Below are 21,004 nucleotides of genomic sequence, written 5' to 3'. Positions count from 1 at the left end.
ACACCCATCACTGTTCCTAGTACAGTGTAGGTGCTCAATACCCTTTATTGTGTTGAAAATGATCTGGATCAAATTAGATCCTAGGAACTTTAAAAATCACCATTCAGCATACTAGAGACATATTATGCATAGTTGTGATTTCCCAAATCTGAAACCATATGGAGCTCCAAACCAGTGACTTAGAGAATGAAAGTTTTCCCTTACTGAAATGAAGAGCATTGCTAATTTTTATATTATGAATGAATATCATTGATATTTTCAAATATTTTTCACATTGACAATTATATGTTATTCTCATAAAAACTAACAAACATTTACTGATAATTAGAGTTACAAATACAAAACAAAACACAAAAGTTTTAAATACAAAAGAAAATTTAACAATAATATAATAGAACCTTTTTTTGTTTGTTTTACTTGGGACATTGCAACTCAGGGAATTAAAAATTCTTTTGAAATATCACACCTAAGCTACTTGCCTTTATTATTTTTATTAATTTGGCAACCCTATGAAATCAGGATAACAGCTTTGGCTTTTCCTTTGAGACACACTATTAAATATCTTGTAGTAGAACTATAACACGAATTCTGAGTGGACGCCTCCTAACTCAGTGTTCTTTCAATGTGAAAATAGGGCAAATACAACAGGGCCAACATCTAACAAGTATTTATCTATAAAAAAACATGTGTGTTATTCTCCTTTCTAGCCCTGTCCTTGTTGAGTGAATGAAGAAACAGAGTGATGAGTAAATATGTCATCATGTATATGTGAGACCCTATATCTACCAGCATCTGGATGTCAACACAAGACCATATTTTGGTATTTTTATATGTGAAAAGTTCCCACTTGTTCATTCATTATTCATTCAAGGACATTAATTAATCAATTGTAAATGCCAGGCCTTATTTTCAACATAGAGGATAGATTTAAAAGTGCTATGACTATGTAAGTCATTTGTAAAGCACTGGGTATGTAAATACCTGTACATACACATTTACAGGGATCATATCAAATTCCTACTTGTGACCTCTACAGAGCCTAGCACAGTCACCTGCAAAGATTTATATATATATAGTAAATAAATGTTAACTAGTAAATCTGAGTTTTTGCTAGTATATGGGGAGGTTTTGAAGGAACTCTAACACAAAAGGGAAGAATATGCATCTTCTTCTCCAAACCCACATCCAATATGCACATCCCCACAGCAGTCAAAATTGACTATAGCCAGAACTCCTGCTTCCCCTTGGCTTTTCAGAGTGGATGGTTAGTACTGAAGTTATATCTTCATCTTCTTCCAGTAATAATAAGCCCTGAGAGGAAGAGATATATGATGTTCTAAGTCTCCCTTTTATGCTCAAATAGAGAAAGGGGTAAGCTGACTGAAATATTTCACCAAGGATGCTACTGCAGCCAGTATTTTTCATTCCGCATAAGTGTATTGCATATCTAATATGTGCCAGACACTACTAGAAGCTGGAGACACAGTAGTACGCTAAGGGTACATTGTAGTGCATCAAAGAATCTCAAAGCCAGCGGGGGGGGGGGGGGGGGGTGGTGGTAGGGGGTAACGTGGGGATAAGGACACATATGTAATCTCTTAATCAATAAAAAATATATTAAAAAAAAAGAATCTCAAAGCCCTGATGGGAAAAAGTACCCTTGAATACTTGACAGTGAAGAATTCTGATTCATGATTGCATGGATATGTGTACCAGTAAGCTCACAGTTATACCATATATTGGGAAAAAAAGGATAAAAAAATGTTTTTTTTTCCTATTTCTTGCTAACTTTCTGGAACTTCCTATAATGCTTTACTTTTTTTTCTAGGAAGCAATTTATGCCCCTTGAAGAGAACTGAACTCAAAGGGCACAATGCTGGATAGCTGCCAGTGGAGCTGTGAGCAAATGTGTGCTAAAGAGGTAAGAAGGAAAACCAGGAGCAGAATGAGCTAGTCTTCATATAGTCTGTGCCAACTAAGCAATGGGTGTCTGAACTACGACTAGAATCTAAACAACCATGTAATCTGTGTTCTGCAAAATGACTGCAGAGATATTTGGCTGATGCTCATTAAAGATAGGTCTCTCTCTAGCTCCCTCCATGAAGGTCTGTGGTACTTCTCACTTCACATCATCCCCTAAAGAGAAGAATGCTCATGAAAACACTCAGTGCACTGGGGCTGTTTGCTGGGCTCTGCAGCAGAGTTCTTTTGCAACAGCTGGGCAAAAGCTAGTCCACTGCTGATGCCAAGAGGTCCCCTGTAGTACTGACTGCTAGTCTGGCTTCTTACCCTGGCCTCTGGGCTCACAGTGAAACCTGGTGGGGAGTGTCTTTTTAAAAGAAGACTTTCAGCAACATTATCAAATGCTGATTCACTCCATGGCATTCATCTGCTCTGTGCCACTCAGTGTTAAGTGCTGAGGACGCATAGATGGAAGACCCAGGGTATCACAGTATATTACATTGACTCGTTATCTTCATCTGCACTTGCAGGATTCTATCTGTAAAGGCAAATCTACCTGACTGACTTGATTTTTCCTTCACAAATGTGTCAAATAAGCTTCTTAGGAAGACCTTGCTTAGCCAAAAGCCAGGACCGTAAGACTAGACAGGACAGGTTAGCCCGTGGTCCTGAGGGATTTGTCCCTGCTATGTAACACTGGCAGGCCAATTAGAGGTCCTTATTCTTCTGGCTTAAATTGTTCTCCAGAAAACTTCAATAACCTTCAAGTTCATTTTCCCATCCCTTGCCTCTCCAAACTCTTTAGTGTACTATTGCCAAAGCCAATGTTTTAAAAGATAGGTCAGAAGGTGTCTCTCTCTCCTCCAAAACCTTCACTGGCTTGCCACTGAATACGGAACAAGCTTCATTTCATCTGCCTGATCTTCAAGGCCTTTCGTGATTTGATGGTAAACTCCCTCCTTAGTCTCAGCCTTCCTATATCCCCTCAGATGCCAAGGCTTTTGTCACACACTTCCCCTCCCCTGTTCCTTCAGCTGAGAATGCTCCCTGTCCTGTCACCACCATTCTCCACCAACAGAAATTAGAGTAATGTCTCTTTGTCCCATTCAAATGCTACTTTTCCCATGAAGCCCTTCCTGATCCTCCCAGTCAGAGAAATCCCTGATTCCTTTGCATGTCTATAACTTTTCTTTTATAGACAGGCTCAGGGAAAGGTAGTCTGATATAGTGGCAAAGAGGCTGGAACACGCTGCCTGGGTGTGAGTCCAATCTCTGCTACTAACTAATAATAGTATTTATCTCACTGGGTTGTTATAAAGTAACTAGAGGCCTGGTGCATGAAATTCATGCGGGTAGGGTCCCTAGGCCTGGTTGGTGATCAGGGCCAATCTGCAGGGCGACCTGCGGAGCAATCAGGGGGCCGCCTGCTGGCACCCACCTTGGCTGGCCTGGGGCCTGCGGGCTGGTGGCAGCTCCTGCGTTGAGCATCTGCCCCCTGGTGGTCAGTGCATGTCATAGTGACCAGTTGTTCTGCCATTTGGCCAATTTGCATATTAGGCTTTCATGATAAAGTAATAGTTCCTACTTCACTGGCTGTTAAATTATTAGCCATATATAAAGCATTTTAAACAGTGCTTGGCACACACTAAGCACAACAGAGTTAAAATTATTATTATATGGCACTTATCTTTATGACTTTACTTATCTTGTCTCCCTTCCTCCAATGTTAAGATCCTGGAGGGCAAAAACCCTGTGTTACTCTTACCCATCTCCCAGGACTATGGTGAAAATTAGATGAGAAAATGTCAGCACTATATTTTGCACTGGGGACATTAAATAAATTTTTTATTACTTTTATGACTACTGTTGCTACTATCTTGTTCTGATGCCTGTGCCTGGCACTTTCATATCTAGAGAAGTCTCTTATCTTGCTTTATTGAATGGCTAAACATATTCACAAATAAGTGGCTGAAGAATTTTCAACATGAACTCTCCCTCTCAAGGGCAGAATACTGAGCAACTATAGAAGTCTCACTATCCTTCTTTCCTCTAAGTCCCTGGAAGTGAAATTGAAAGTGTTACTCACAAGAATCCTGCAGCATAGGAATCTGATAGGTTGTTTGTGCCTCCAGCTGAGGTGGTTACCACACCTTCAAGCCAAATCTTCTTTCCTGGGGTGTATGTATTAACCACCTGTTCACACAACAAAGCAGAAAGGAATAGTGATATTATTAAAAGCTGTTCTCCAATGAGAAGAAACACACATCCCTTAAGGAAATTCCTGCAATCCCTTACTCCCAGGTGGTAATGACCTATGCTTTTTTTATTTTAATGCACCCCATACAGTGACCTGGCACACGCATGCATATACATGCGTGCGTGCGCGCGCACACACACACACACACACGCACACAAGAATTAATACTGACACATGTCCACCAAAAGAAATAATCACTTTTCCCTAAATTACTCCAATGTGACAAGAGAACAAATGCATATTCCAGGACATAAACTGACTGCAACACCCTTCACTGGAAGATATAAATCTATGATATTTCCTTATTAACAAGCACTGAGAAGCAAGTTTTCTTTTTGTTTTTAAATACATTTTTATTGATTTAAGAGAGGAAGGGAGAGAGAGATAGAAACATCAATGAGAGAGAATCACTGATCGGCTGCCTGCTGCACATCCCCTTCTTGGGATCGAGCCAGCAACCTGAGCATGTGCCCTTGATCAGAATCAAACCTGGGACCCTTCAGTTCGCAGGTCAATGCTCTATCCACTGAGCAAAGCCAGCTGGGGTAAAAGCAAATTTTCTTAATACTCTGTTACAGCAAATCCATGGATGAGTGCACTGTCCATGCATCAAAAGTCATCAATCATGAGAGTCCACAGAAATCAATGTCTGGGAGAAGTATTTTACAATTACCAGGGCATGTGTACATATTACAACCACATTTTGAGGTAACTGCAGTAAGCATAAAAAGAAAAATCACTGACCCACAGGTGAAAGATCCTACCCAGGGAGCAGTCTCCTAAGCAAAGGCAAAACCTTTTGTCAAAAGGTGGCCCTCTGACGTTTTGAAATGGCCTAGTGTCTGATCCACAAGTTGGAGATTGGCCAAACTATCCCAATCAGAGCTCAGATCTTTTGGGAAGCAATCTGGCAGTACTTAGGGATAATGCTGTACACTGCTTAGCCTCTGAAAGCAGAGCTGACACAAAGGTTTGTCTATAGGTGGTTCATTTGGGAAGTAATATCAGCAGGAATGAGGAACTGGGGGACTGAAATAGGGAGGAAGGGGAGACCAGTACAAGGAAGCATTTTCAAATTGGCAACCAGTGCTGGCAACTTGTACTCAGTCCCAGAGGGATCTTGGTAAGAGCTGTGTCTCAGAACTGTCCTTTGGCTCTTATCCTCCAAAGGTCAAGAGTAGCCTTGTGACATTTATCCCCACCCGCAATTACCCCATTTCATTGAGGGGTGAGGCTCTACTGTGCCATACCAGCACTACACTGGTTACGGCCTGTGCGCCTGCCTATCTCTGATCTCTGCAGAGATAACCAGAGCAGGAGGTGGGACTGAGAAGATGCTGGTTATGCACAAGAGGCACTGGATAAATATGATAGTGCATTTAGTAAGGTCCTATGGCCCACCAATTACTCTCCTGTACATTTAGACCAACTCTATTTTCCCTTAGGTCTCTAAGGAGACAAGTATGAGAATGTTTGTGGCAGATGTCTGTTGCTAGAGGAACAGGAAAGTAAAATGTGGTGGATATATATCATAAAATATTATGCACAAGTTAGAGAAATAAATTCAATGTAAATCCAGCAATATGAACAGGTTTTAAAGGGTTAGTGGTAAGTTAAAAAAATAGCAACAATATAATATTTATGGACCAATATTATTTATATAATTACCATTCACACCCAATAACACTAAACAGTATATAAAGATAAATGTCTCTTAAAGACATATATCAAACACATAAGGAAGTCATGCATTTGAGGGAGGTACATATGAGTGAGGATTAGAAATGAAGGTGAAAATTAAAGCAGGTCTTTGTATGAACTGATGATAATAGTTTGCTATAGTTCAGTAATAAGATTTTAATTAATTCTTTCCATATATATACATATATGTATATGTATATATATATGGAGAGAGAGAGAGAGAGAGAGAGAGAGAGAGAGAGAGAGAGAGAGAGAGAGAGAGTTACATGTATGTCAGAACTTTCCTCTTTTCAAACTCATGGGCAGACATCAGCAAAGAGATTTCTTTTTTAAAAATCTCTTCCTCGGTACAGTTCTCTGCCTTTCCATTCCCCCTCCTGCCACCTACTAGATAATTTATATTATTTGAGACCTATTTTCAAATCAGAGATAGCAAAGTGCTTGACCCTTTAAGGAATAAAGTTGTAAAAATACTTCAAAAATTTCAGATGAAAGTAAGATAGCAATCAAAAATTGAAGAAAAACCCTGGGAATTAATAGTGGAGATCAAATTAGAATGCTGTTAAAGATTAAATAAGAATCCCCCTTACACCAAAAAAAAAGAAGAGTTATTGAGGAAGTCACAGACAGTTCTCCTCCCCTTCTCAAATGACCCAAACCCATGTAGCCAGGGCAACACTTTATAACTAAAAAAGCAAGGAAAACACCTTAAATGATCAAAAGATAGAGCCATACAGTGACACTAAAGGATTACAATGATTCCCCTTAAAAATACCTGTGCTAGAAAAATACCTGTGCTCTTGATAAACTTTGTAGTTCTTTTGTGACTAACTAAAACTAAGTCAAATAATGGTGTTTTTCTTTTTGTCTTTGACTTCTAGGATATTCAGGATTTAATTTTGCTCAAAGACAGATATTGAAATGAGACAATTAGAGAAAAGGGGTTTGGTTAAACAAAACAAAACAAAAAGGTAAATACTACAGTATGATGAATCTTGAAATCATTAAACTAAAAGAATCCAGACACAAAAGGCCACATATTATAGGATCCATTTATATGAAATACCCAGAATAGACAAGTCCATAGAGACATAAAGCAAATTAGTGGTTTTTTAGGGTTGGAGAAGGAGAGGGAGAAGAGGAGAGGAGGTGGGGAGTGACTACAAATAGGTATGGGGTTTCTTTGGGGGATGATGAACATGTTCTAAAATTAAACAGTGGTGATGGTTTTACAATTCTGTGAATATATTAAAAGTCACTAATTGCACACTTTTAAAGGGTGACTCTATGGTATGTGAATTATATCCCAATAAAATGGTATATGTGCCTTTTTATATTTAAATTACCTAATAATTATAAAGCATTTGGAGAAGTGCCTAGTATATAGTAAGCTCTTAAAGCATAAATCAAAATTACCTAGATCACTCTTCTTGTCCAAAGTATATATGATTATGTTTGGATTAATCTAACATTAAAGCTGATTACTTTTCTTTTGGACACAATGCTTTTCATGGTAGATAATGGGCCAGATGTATGCTCAGTAGCAAAGAAAGGTCTATTTAAAATTTAAAATGCACAGGGATCATTTACATTAACATAATTCCCATTCAGAGTAGTTCATTTATCCACTCTCAACACAGAAGCAATTCTTGTCTTTTTCTAGAGAAGCCACATGAACAAAAAATACACAGTGAGGTAGAACTTTGATACAAAATCTAAACAAGTTATATGAAATGTTCTGTGGAAAAGAGATTCCTTGAAAGTATTCATATTAAAGGTTCTGGGAGTAGTTGGTACAGATCAACAAGGATTTTCTGAGCATTTACCATTTGGAACATGGTGAGAAGCTTGATGAACTGTATGACTATCATGAGCAGAGAAGACCATTGTGGTGAGGTGGTAGGGAGGTACTGAGGCTGGGTGCTGGTTGGGATTAGGAAGGAAATCAGTAAGGGCAGACTAGGGACGAAAAAAATCAGGAAAACCAGATGGAACCACCTGCAAAATTCCCTTAGAAAGTGAAACTCTAAGAAACGGAGAGCTCTAGTTCAACACTGCGGTTTTCTGCGTAAATATGATTCTCCCTGTGCTGGAAGAGAGAAAATTGCAGGACTGGAATAAACAAAGGTATGTTCCTGGTGAGAAATGATGTGCCAATGAAGGTTATTTTAAGAAACACACTGACTGGGGAGGGGGAAGTACAAATGCTGAGATTACTGATGTGAAGGTAGAGGGAGCGAAGTGGTTCATTCCCTTTCAGAAGCTCTTTGTCCTAAATAGGCTTCAGCCATTGGGCCCATGTAGACAAGGGAGTTTTGAGGCACCCACAGAATAGCTCACAAGTGACTAGTTGCTGATCAGAATCCTTGGGCTTGATTGGGGGCAGGGTGAAGGGAAATCCAGTTCTGTGCCCTCATATTTCGAGCTTGAAGGCCTCAGGACTATTCGTGTGGCTATGCTGAAGGAAGTGAGGTGAGAAAGCAAGAAGAGGTTAGGAAAACAGCACCGGTTTTTAAAAAGTTTTATTTTCTCAACCACTTTGAAATGCTTCTTTAAAGGAAAAACAGTAAAAATAAAAAAATAACCATTTACGTGGCATAGTTTCAAACCTGGACTTCCTTTTCCTGTTTCTCAAAAACTGTGACCTAAGTCTTCTTTAAAAAATGACTCCTGAGAGCCTGGTCTCAGCCACTGACTGTGCAAGAGATGGTAGCCTTGTAGCAGCAGACATGTTGTTTATGGTTATCCAAACCCAACACCTTCCTTAATGAGAAAGGAAGCAATAAAACAGGAGCAGTGGACAGGCCAGCTGGCTAATCAGCCCTGGCAGGAGGCCCACCCTCCAAAAGAAGCTGGAGTCCATTAATTCCAGCCTCTCATCTACTCAGACATCAACCTTCCCCAGGACATCAGGAAGAGCAGTAGCCCTTTAAGAAACCAGAACTTATCTCCTGTATCATCGGTTCAAAGCTTCAGGAAGCTTCTTAAACCTTACCTATGCACAGAGCTCCTCTTGGGGGTGCCTCTGCCTCTTTGTTCCATATTATATTTTCAAGAGGTTCTGGTTAGAGTTCAGGAATGTTCCGATGTTTCTTTATATTCTTCTTGTGTATTTTTTACTTTAAGCTACCTCCTATTAGAAGAGGAGGGGATCATTCCATTCTGTCCTCTCCTTCCTCACTGCCCTGTTCTGAGTGCTAGATCTTACCATTTCTTCCTCAGTCCTCCTGACAAGTCCACCTCCACACTGCTATGTATGATCACAGAGGTCTGTGTAATTACTTAGGAGATGTACTAAAAGTAACTTGTTTGTAATGAATTTGAGAGCAGTGATCTGGGGAATGATTTACCAAAAAAAAAAAAGGATTCTAAGTTGTCACAGTAACATTCTTTTCATTTACCAGAATTATGAAATAATTCCTTAACTGGGAGAAATAACTACAGAGCCATTAACTGCACACAATCCATGGTCTATTGTATGTATTTGTCCATGGGAGTATGTTAGACATAGTGAAATAACAGTGAGAACCACTAAAATCTGATGCCAACTGCTTTAATTAACTTGGTATCTAAGATACTTCATAAATCCCTTAGTGACCTCTTCTGTCCTCCCTCACCACACCACCTCTGGTTTACTACACAAAATGGACTCACCATTTCCAACTACACAATCTTATTTTAGGTGTTCACTGATCACCTTCTCCCTATATCCATTCCTCACCCAGATTATCTGATTTTTTTTCGTGGGTTAATTCATGTTATCTCCTGTGTGAAACTTTATTCAAACCTTCAGAAAGTTACTTTTCTCCTTTGGGCCCCAAAGTTCTTTGAACCTGTCTCTGATCTTGACCTAATTATACCGAGTTATAATTTTCTGTTTGCCTATTTGTTTTCCTTCCTATACTACAAGCATTTTTTCCTTTTTTGCATACCCTATAGAACATTTGTTAAATACTTGTGAAATAAATGAGATAATGAAATCACTTGAGATAGTATTTTGCTGATGAAAAGGCCAAATTTCAGAGAAGAAAATTAACAGCCTCAAAACCATAACAGCTAATATCAAATACTTATAGTTGCAGTTTAGGACTCTGTCCACTTTCTAGTTGAATTTTCCTGTTTGAGGAGACCTAGAGGCTTCTACTGACTAAACTGCTTCCATATTTAATATGTCCTTAAGTTAGACAAGCCGCGAGCTATTCTGAGCTCAGCCATTCTCAACACATTCTCTTGATTTATTTCTTCTGTCTAATGCACTTTCTGTCAGTTTCATTAATTTTTTTCTGTATAATTTCTTTTTATCATCTCCCTGTTCCGGAGTGCTACATTTTGCCCATTTTCTTTTGGTATTAGATCAATTTTTAATTTGTGGCTTCTGCGTCATTTTTAGGATTTAAAATTGCAGTCTCTGCTCTTATTATCTTAAACCACAGAAAAGCAATTGAATATAATTGCAAAAAAACCCATAAAATTAAAATAAGACATACACAGAAAATATAAAGTCACCAGGGAGGCAAGGAAATTATGAGCATATGCAAAACAATAAAGAAGAAAGTTCACAGAATCCCAAAGCCATGACTTGTTTAAGGGTAAATTCTGACGGAGGAGGAGACTAGGCAGCAGCTACTTCCATATAAAGCAATCTTCCTTCCTTCCCCAGTCCTTTTCTGTCCTTCCCTCAGTCTTTCTGAACAGTCTATCCACAGACAAGTGATAGGTTTCACCAGCCTCACAGGTAATTTCCTCTCGCTGAGGACAGCTCCCCACTTCCATGTGTAAACATTGGTAAGTCACTCCAAGTTGCCTCTCCCTTCTGAAGAAGCTTCTTGCCCAAACAGCAATTTGTTCCCAGGGCCATTCCTCCAATGTCCATGGGCAACATAAGCTCCACATTGTCATGCCTTGCACATACAGGACCAAAAGCCTGTGCACATGAAACATATAAATGAAGTCCAGTGAATGAATGCAAACAACTCCCTGAAAGGCCTTGTCATCTTCCACTAATTTTGTGGTAACATTAGATATTATCTAATATTGTGGTCCCAACTCTCATTCAGTCCTGATTTCTAAGAGACGAACCCCAAATTATATTAACTGATTTGGGGATTAAATTAATGTTCTTTCACCAGGAACATTCAATATTCTTCTTTTTTAAAAAATATATTTTTATTGACTTCATAGAGGAAGAGAGAGGGAAAGATAGATAGAAATAACAATGATGATAGAAAATCATTGATCTGCTGCCTCCTGCATGCCCCCCCCTCCACTGAGGATCGAGCCCACAAGCCAGGCATGTGCCTTGACCGGGAATCAAACCTTCACCTCCTGGTTCATAGGTTGATGCTCAACTGCTGAGCCATGCTGGCCGAGCCAGTATTCTTCTTTAAAAGCCTTCTTAATCCTGGGTAGTTAGGAAAACAAATATTATATGGGTTATGAAATAATGGTTAATAAGTGTAGGCGATGCAGATAGTGTTTTGGATAGTAGTGTGAGCTCTGGCGTATGAATTCTAATTTTACTACTTAACAAGTGTGACCTTGAGCAAATCACTGGTTTCTTTAATGGGCTAGTTTATATGATGCACTTAATAAGTGGCATTTGTAACCTAAAAAGTAATACAATTATATTGCTGGAAGTTAATGATGCATATTTCACACTTTAATGATTTTGGAATCAAAACGTTTTTCATGATCAATATCAAAAGAAACTTGTCAGCTGTTTACTCTCTCTTCCAGCTGTTATTATATTGATGGTATCCTATCTAATAATAGACAAACATGGTAATTGACCATACCTTCGCTACACCTCCCATTGGCTAATCAGTGTGATATGCAAATTAACCGCTAACAAAGATGGTGGCTAATTTGCATACTGCAGGCAGGGCAGGACAGCATGAGTGCGAGCCGCCATCCAGGCCCCTGTGTGCGACCCCAGAAGCCGCCTGCCTGCCGCCCGTGATCAGATCTGATCCCAGGCCGCAGGCTGGCCCCAGAAGCCCCAGAAGCCACCTGATATGGCAATAACTCTATCAGCAAGCACTCTGAAAGTCAGTGGCATAAATGCATTAATTAAAAGAAAGGTTATGAGGGTGAATCAAAAACAAAACCCACTTTAAATATAAAGACACATATAGATTAAAAGTAAATGAATTAAGCTGCAGCCTGTTTTGCTCAGTGGATAGAGCATTAGCCCGGGGACTGAAGGGTCCTAGGTTCGATTCCAGTCAAGGGCATGCGCCTCAGTTGCTGGCTTGATCCCCAGTCCCTATCAGAGCATGTGCAGGAGGCAACCAATCAATATGTCTCTCCCTTTCCCTTCACTCTCTCTAAAATTCAATGGAAAAATATCCTTGGGTGGAGATTAACAAAAACAAAGTAAATGGATTAAGTAACATTAAAGAGATTATAAGAAAAATATATTCCAAATTTTGTTAGTTGTATAATGGTTATGCTTAAATTATTAACACCTAAGAAATTGGGTGAAGGGTACATATAATATGCTGTAGTATTTTATAGTTTTTTTTTTACATGTATGAGATTATTTCAAATTAAAATATTAAAAAATCAAAAATTAATAAAATACTAATTGAAATGTATCTGCATTACATGAAAAATCTCCTAATTGCTTCTAGCATAATTTATTAAATTGTGCTAAAATTTACAAGGGTTCCATTAAAAGATATCTTAATTCTAAATGATATAATTGAAAATATATAATAGTGCAGTTATAAGCACTTACCTGAAAATAAAAATTTAAAGAAGTGAATTTAAAAAAGGGATTAGCCAAAGAAAATATATGCACAACCCATGGACACAGACAACAGTATGGTGATGGCCAGAGAGAAATGGGGGGCAAGAGCTGGGTAGAAGGGGCAAAAGTGGGGAAATAGGGACATCCTATATAATAATAATAATAAAAGGCTAATATGCAAATTGACTGAATGGCAGAATAACTGGTTGCTATGATGTGCACTGGCCACCAGGGGGCAGATGCTCAGTGCAGGAGCTGCCCCCTGGTGGTCAGTGCACTTCCATATGGGAAGTGCCACTCAGCCAGAGCTGGCTCATGGCTCGCCAGCGCAGAGGTGGTGGCAGGAGCCTCTCCCACCTCCGTGGCAGCACTAAGAATGTCCAACTAACGGTTTAGACCTGATCCCTTGGGGGCCTAAGCCTTTAGTCGGACATCCCCCGAGGGCTCCCTGGCTGCCAGAAGGATGTCTGACTGCAAGCTTAGGCCTGATCCCCCCAGGAAGTGGGCCTAAGTCGACAGGTGGACATCCCCCAAGGGTTCCTGGACTGCAATTGCACGCAGGCCAGGCTGAGGGCACTCCCAGTGCACAAATTTTTGTGTACCGGGCCTCTAGTATTTAATAATTGTGTTTAATAATCAAGAAAATATGGCTAATGGAATGAAAATGTCCTCAACTTTGGAGCTCTTTTGTGGTAAACATACCTTTCTAGCCAGAGTCCCTGATTTATCATTAGTATCCATATATATAAAGAGCCAGGGGCCATCACATCTGAAACAACTGAACGGACAACTGAACAGGCTGAGTGGGGCAACCAGGCCGGCAGGGAGGTTAGTGATGGATGACCAAACAACTGAACAGCAGGCTGTGTGGGGTGACCAGGCTGGCAGGGGGGTTAGTGAGGGACAACTAAATGACTGAGCAGCAGGCTGCATGGAGTGACCAGGTTGGCAGGGGTGTTAGTGAGGGACGACCGAACGACTGAACATCAGGCTGTGTGGGGCGACCAGGCCGGCAGTGGGGGTGGTGAGGGGTAACCAGGCAAGCGGGGGGGGGGGGGCTGTTGGGGACTACCAGGCTGGCATGGGGGCTGTGAGGGGTGACCAGGCCAGCAGGGAGGGGGCAGTTGGGGGCGACCAGGCTGGCAGAGGGAGCTGTTGGAGGCAACCAGGCCAGCAGGGGGGGCAGTAAGGGGCCAGCATGCTGGTGGGGGGGGGAAGTTAGGGTGACCAGGCTGGCGGGGGGCGAGGGGGGCAGTTGGGGGCAACCAGATTGGCAGTGGGGCAGTTGGGGGTGACCAGGCTGGCAGGGGGGACAGTTAGGGGCAATCAGGCAGGCAGGCAGGCATATGAGCAGTTAGGAACCAGGGGTCCTGGACTGTGAGAGGGATGTGCAGGATTGGGCCTAAACCAGCAGTCGGGCATCACCCGAGGGGTTTCGGATTGGAAAGAGTACAGACTGGGCTGAGGGAACCCCCCACACTCCTGTGCACGAATTTCGTGCACTGGGCCTCTAGTCTAACATATGAAAGAGCAGAGCCAAAGTTTCCCTTGTTTCATATTCTCCCATTTGCAGATGCACAGCCAAGAGGAGTCACAGAGGCTAATTTACTGGGAAGCTCATGAAGCTTCAACTTTCAGCTCTCCACTTTCACAGCTCTCTACTAACATCCTAGGAAGGCCTTAGGAATGTGTTCACTTGTCAGATATACTTCTAAAATGTGCAAATTTGTTTGTTTCTTTTTCTAAAAGATGTCCCCAGTATATAAGCTCTGGCCATATGAAAATCAGAATCACCCAGGAATATCACCTAAGGTATTAAAGTGACATACAAACAAAATACACAGTTTGTATTTAGGATCCTCTCCCTCTCCTGAGTACTTCTTTAGCTTGTTTTCTCTTCTCCTCAACCAAAACCTACTCTTGGGAAAGGGCCTTCTATTTGATACTACAGGCCCAGTGCACAAAATTCTTGTATGGGTAGGGTCCTTAGGCCTGGCCGACCACCAGGGCTGATCCAGACCTTCCAGCTGCCAGCCAGGGCCTTCCTTCCCCTGGCTGCCAGCTGCTGGCCAGGGCTTTCCTTCATTTCATGCCACCCCCTGGTGGTCAGCACACATCATAGCAAGCGATTGCACTCCTCGTAGAACTCCCAAGGGGACACTTTGCTTATTAGGCATATATATATAGACTAGAGGCCCAGTGCAAGAATTTGTACATGGGTAGGGTCCCTCGGCCTGGCCAGCGATCGGGCCGATTGGGGCCATCTGGCCTGGGGGAGGGACCATGGGAGGTTGGCCAGCCACGGGAGGTTGGCTATTGAGCATCTATCCCCTGGTCGTCAGTGTGCATCATAGCAATCCGTCAACTGGTCGTTCGGTAGCTTAGGCTTTTATATATATAGATTAGCACCATAGTAGGTCTTTAAATCTATGTAGTTTACCTCTTCTTGGGTTATTTACATTTTATATCCTCATTGTACTATAGAATGAAACATTATTTTTCTAAAATGAAATATCCAGCATTAGCAAACAGAGTGCAATGTTACTTTGAGCTGTAAAGAGATCTTTGCTTCACTCCTACACACATATTCAGAAGACAATCTCCTGAAGAAGACAGAGCCCATTTATGGCTGCCTAAATCTATTTCTATATATTCAACACTATGCTACAAAGTCAGTAGTAGATTATATTCTTCCATTATTAGATCCAAATATGAATGAGACAAAGACATTACTTCTGTTACACTTCTTCCATTATTTGATTCTGCTCATTCGCCTTCCCCTCTCTGCTTGCCTTCCTCCCTCTAACATTTATTGAGCACTTGCTGAGTGAGAAACACTAGAGTAGGAACTGAAACATTGAAATAAGCATTCAACATTATTAAATGAATGAGTGAATTAATGAATGAATCAATCCAATACTGATTTTTGTGGTGATACTACTGTTCTTGCCCTATATCTTTTCATTTTGCAGTTTGCTCATTAGAGAAGGTTAACAATATCATTGTCCTCATTTTTCCTTGTGGGTTCAGTTATTTTATGATCCTGAAGAATAACTATTATTATTTTACCTTGTCCCCCTTGATATACAACAGGCTCAAATAAATAGGTAAATCAGAAGATTGGTTGAGAACAAAGTTTCTTTTTTGATCTATTAATTACTTTAAAAGAATTAAATATTCTTCTGCCTTACCTACTTCCATGATCCTGCAACTAAGATATATTGGCAAAAGTGGCACAATGTTATTGCATTTATTGAGACTTCAATGGAGTTAATCTTTATTAAATAGAATAAGCAACCATAAGCATTGATGATATTAACAAAAGAATGATCATAGTTATATTATGAACCATATAAACCATTCCTTCTACCACATATATCTATAATCAGGAGTCCTCTGATCATGCCTTAAGACAAACTGTATAAATATGAAGTTGTCTATACTTTAGGTGTTAGCCTAAATGTTACTCCCCCTAGAAGGACTTCTTATATTTCTCTTCCCTTTGAAAGTAGATATTTCCCTCTATGGGCACCCATAGCACCTGTTATGTCCCTATATAGGACATATCACACATTATTGTTGCTTGCTTCATTAACTATTTTTCCACTAGACCATAAGGTCTATGAAGACAACCACCACATCAGTCTTATTTACCATTTTATCCTCAGCGGTCTGAAAAATACTAAGAATATTATAACCAACTGATAAGTGAAGGAAGAAAGGGGAGGAAAGAGGGAGGGAGGGAGGGAAGGAGAGAAGGAGGCAGGAAGGAAGGAAGGAAGGAAGGAAGGAAGGAAGGAAGGAAGGAAGGAAGGAAGGAAGGAAGGAAGGAAGGGACTATTAGGGAAGCCAATTGTTTAGTTTATTTAGTATTTTAAATGCAATCATATGGATAGACTTTTGGAAATACTTCCCTTATGACTGGGATTTCACCAACTCCTTCCTGTGCTTATTGAATTGCTGAAAATAATATCAAAAAGTATTATTTCCTCCTCTGATTCCTCTAGGAGATGACACAAATCATTGAGTCCAAATGACTTTAGCCAAAGTGGTTCTTCTTGGTTCTTATATCATTGTTTTGGAGTCAGCCCAGTTATCTACATTATACCATCTGTACTATATCCTAAACATCTCTCACTTTCCCATCTGACTCTTGCCTGTATTGTTAGATTCTCAACCCTTTTCCCTTGACTCATCTCCCAAAGTACAGATAGATGATTATCCTCATTCTAATGGAAGGGAGAGAGAGAGTGGGGATCATCCAAAGAAGTTGGTGTCCAAACACTGTTTCTGTTTAGCTTTCAAAAGCATCATACAGATGTTCATATCACAACAATTCACCCACTGCTCAGAAAACTGACAATTCTTATAAGTGATGTCTAAATTTGGAAACCACAGCTGTTTTCAGCAATTGAGTTACTGTCTTTCGGGTGCCAAAAATATCACCTATCATATTCTCCAGGGTTCAAAGAAAGAGGAAAGAGGGGGAAAAAGCAAAACAAAAAACAAGCTGAGGATAAAGGTAGCATGAAGCTTCTCCAGTTACATAAATTATTAAAAGTAACTGCAGTAACTAAAACCACAGTAGTAATAGCATTAAGAACTAGCTTTCAATAGCAATTAACAGAACAGGACTTCACATGACCTTCCTAACCTTCCTGAGAGGGAAGGAAGATAGTGCTCTTAAAGAAACAGAATCAGAGAAATTAAGTTAATATCCCGAAGTCACACAACTAAGCCTAACCTCCAACCCAAGCCACCAGACTTCAAATCCTGTATCCTATCTCTTATTCAAACCACTGATCTACCTAACCAATTCCACTTTGTGTTTTAGTCAGAAATATGCCCTTTTCTATCACTGTGGGCCTGGGGATATCAGCATGGAGGGAGGTGTTATTAGGACTTCTCTGAAGTTCCCAAAGTACAGAAAAAAACACACAAAGATATCATTTATAGCTTTTGGGTGAGGGCTTCATGTATATACATATTAAAATCCTACTTGGCTCATCTCTGAACTGGTTTTGGGGCTTACAAGAAAGAAGTTGTCCACTCTGCCCCAGTCTTCACTTTGAACTCTAACTTCCCATAACCCTTCCTACCCAACGGGAGAATTCAGGAACTGAAAAGCAACATTTCAACTGGCAAAGCTTGGTGACTCTTCTCTGATCTTCTCCCAGCTCTCATCTCCCCAGGGCAGGGCAGGGCAGGCCAGTATCTAGCACATCCTGGGCTGTGCTGAGAGAGACTCATCCTGAAGGCCCTAACATTGGAGCCAGTGAAGAGTCTGTCCTATGCGTCAAGTCTCAGAGAATCTGCAATCCAGTCGCACCCCCAGCAGATACCCATTTAAGACAAAATCTACAGGAGTTTTGTAAGAGAGAGTTGGAAGAAGAAAACTAATGAGGGAAATGACTGAAGGCTACTAAATGAAACAGGGAGGATGGAACTTTGGCTGACAGTATTTTCAAAAAATAACTGCAAAAACATTTCTGGTCCTAGATGCTCTTCCAGAATCTTGCCACTCCCCCATCAAGAGGAGTTTATTTCCTTTGCCCTTGAATTTCCATTAGTCTTGGTGACTTCTCAGGGTAGATTAGAAAAGGTGATGCCATTTCCACCTGGCTCTCTCTTGGGCATCTATTGGACTTTAGAACCTTGGGAGAAAGCCCAGGCTACATCAAGAGTTCATATGAAGGTATTCCTGTTATAAGTCCCACAAAGGTGCTGGTCAGTAGCTGGCATCAACTAACTGTCACACTCAGGAGTCAACAAGCCCTTCTGATGCTTCTTGTTGAGAGCCTTTGAGACATCCCAGCCTTTGAGTCATCCAGTGGAAGCTTCAGGTATCATGCAGCAAAGACAAGCCATCTCTTCTGTATGTAGGTCATTTCTCTTAGAGCAGCGGTTCTCAACCTGTGGGCTGCGACCCCTTTGGGGGTTGAATGACCCTTTCACAGGGGTCGCCTAAGACCACCCTGTATATCAGATATTTACATTACGATTCATAACAGTAGCAAAATTACAGTTATGAAGTAGCAACGAAAATAATTTTATGGTTGGGGGTCACAACATGGGGAACTGTATTTAAAGGGCCAGAAGGTTGAGAACCACTGTCTTAGAGGCTCCACTATTTCTCTCTGACACTGTACTTTGCCCTCCCCATCCAAGTCCATCAGACATGTTTTCAAAGGTCTGAATCTCAAATGAGCAGTTTGAGCCTTTTTCCTTAAGTTTCTCTGGCCTTTCCTCCACAAATCAGGAGGTGAGCTTAGCTTATTAATTTCAGTCTTTGAATATTCCATGATGGTTAAGGAGTATGCAGTGGTGGAGAGTAATGGGTTGTGAGGAGAAAGGAAAGAACCTAATCCCAACACCTTTGTCTTATAGCTCTGACTTAGAGCTTTTTGTTCTACTTTAAAAATTACATGGGCACAGCTAAAACCTTCACAGTCAATACCATGATACCACTGAATCATTTTACTTCCACTGTGATCAGGTCAAAACCAAAAAGTAAAAAATACAGGGAGTTATCTATCTTGTACACTACTGTAATACAAACACTTGGAATAGTGCCTGGAACACAGTAAGCACTCAATAAATATCTATTGAATGGAAGAATAAATAAATAAATAAATAAATAAATAAGATAAAATTTCCCCCCTCCACATAAGCACAATATGCTTAGAAAACTGTCGTATTAGGGTTGACATTGTACTATCAGCTGGGTTGTTATGTTCAAAGCTCCAGGGGTCAGATTCATGTGGGGCTTTCCATTTATATTTTGACTTGAGCTAAGACAAATGTTGTTGTTGGAAATTAGGCTCTTCCACAGGATTACAAGGAAATTATTCCAAGGATCTATGCACCAGAGATTGTGGTGTGGCAAAGTTTATTGTGATGCAGGTTCTCTTCTTGGGTTTCCAATATCCCATCTCCCACCGTCCCACCATGGAAAAAATCCAAGTAAAAGCCAGAGGAACAAAGGTCAGAGGAGGTCATGACTATCTATATGAAAGGTGAGGGGGTCTAAGCCACATGACCTGTGATATGCTAGGGGAGGAAAGGTTACCCTGGGGGGTGAAATCCTTAAAAAAAAAGAATAGGTTGAAATTGTACCTATTAAGTAATATGTTTCTAAACTTGCTTAAAGTAAATATTAAACCTTAGAAGTGTGAATTCCTCAAGGGTAGACACCATGCCTTATTCCATTTTATATTCCAGCACCTGGTATTTTGCCTGGTACTTGCTAAGTGCTCAGCAAATGTTAAATATTTCAATATTAAAAACTAAATGAATGTCAAACACTGACAGAGATATTTCAAGTCATTTATTTCTCGTAGGCTTTGCCTAGTAGAAGGCAGTGACAGATAAGTGCTGGCCAATGTACCTGATCCTGAGACAGATCAGACTTGGGTGCAAAAGTGCAGAAGTCCTGAGGCTTCCCAGTCTTTGATAACAAGGAGACTCAAAATGATATTTGTAATTCTACGTATGACATTAGTATGAATGCAAAAAAGGGTACAGACTTCCACTTTAGTGAATCAAAGTACTTTTCTATAATTGTTCTACACGGGATTTTATTCCACAGCTAATTTTATACACGAACCATTTCATTCACTTGTACATTCACTTATTTATTCATCCCATATTAATGGGGGCCTATCTGTTGCTATTATTCTGCAAAGATTTGTTTAATCTGATCAATGGATAGTTAAGTGTTCAAAAGGTTCCCATTCCCTGGAAAAGGACCCGACTAGGCAACAAAAGATGTGAAATCACCATTTTGTAGAGACAGATGGAAATTGTAGACATAAGATCTCCATGGTTCAGAATTAACTAATCCAGTTTATTTCAAAATGTGATCTGCATTGGGTAAAATCACTTAACGGAAAACTATTAAATATAGAGATGTCTGGGATCCACTCCACACATACTAGGTCAGAATAACTTCCTGAGCAAGCTCTGGTGATTTAACTGTACTCAAGTTTGAGAACTATTGACCAAAGGTGTCTTGTTAATAGGACCTAAATGCAATTACTGAATATAATATGGCTTTCCTCACATCTCTACAAAAGTAAGATGTTACTTGGCTGGTTTTAAGACATTTAGAAATAGTGTAAATATGGCTCAAAATTGCCAGTTCCCCAGATCAAAATTTCACTTAATAAATGTAATCATCCTCTTCTTTACCTAAACCCAAATAAACCCCTGCATTTAAAAAAGAAAATAAAGTAAACCTATCCTTAAGAAACTCACAATTTAGAAGCAAACTACTACAAAATATTTGTTATTGAACCTTGGTATATCACATTCAAACCCTTCTCCATTTGAAA

General features: G+C 40.2%; 1 protein-coding gene across 1 annotated transcript in view; it reads right to left on the bottom strand.

Annotated features, from left to right (window-relative positions):
- Positions 1-21,004, bottom strand: part of HPSE2 (heparanase 2 (inactive)) — a 531,613-nt gene that overhangs the window by 117,913 nt on the left and 392,696 nt on the right. The window contains exon 8 of the mRNA XM_036336390.1: positions 4,049-4,155. Within this exon, the coding sequence (XP_036192283.1) occupies positions 4,049-4,155 (107 nt within the window). The remainder of the gene's footprint in view (positions 1-4,048; positions 4,156-21,004) is intronic.

The sequence above is a fragment of the Myotis myotis genome, unplaced genomic scaffold, assembly GCF_014108235.1.
Source record: "Myotis myotis isolate mMyoMyo1 unplaced genomic scaffold, mMyoMyo1.p scaffold_m19_p_15, whole genome shotgun sequence".
Taxonomy (NCBI): domain Eukaryota; kingdom Metazoa; phylum Chordata; class Mammalia; order Chiroptera; family Vespertilionidae; genus Myotis; species Myotis myotis.
The sequence above is the reverse complement of the archived record's forward strand: the minus strand, read 5'-3'. Positions and strand labels throughout refer to the sequence as shown.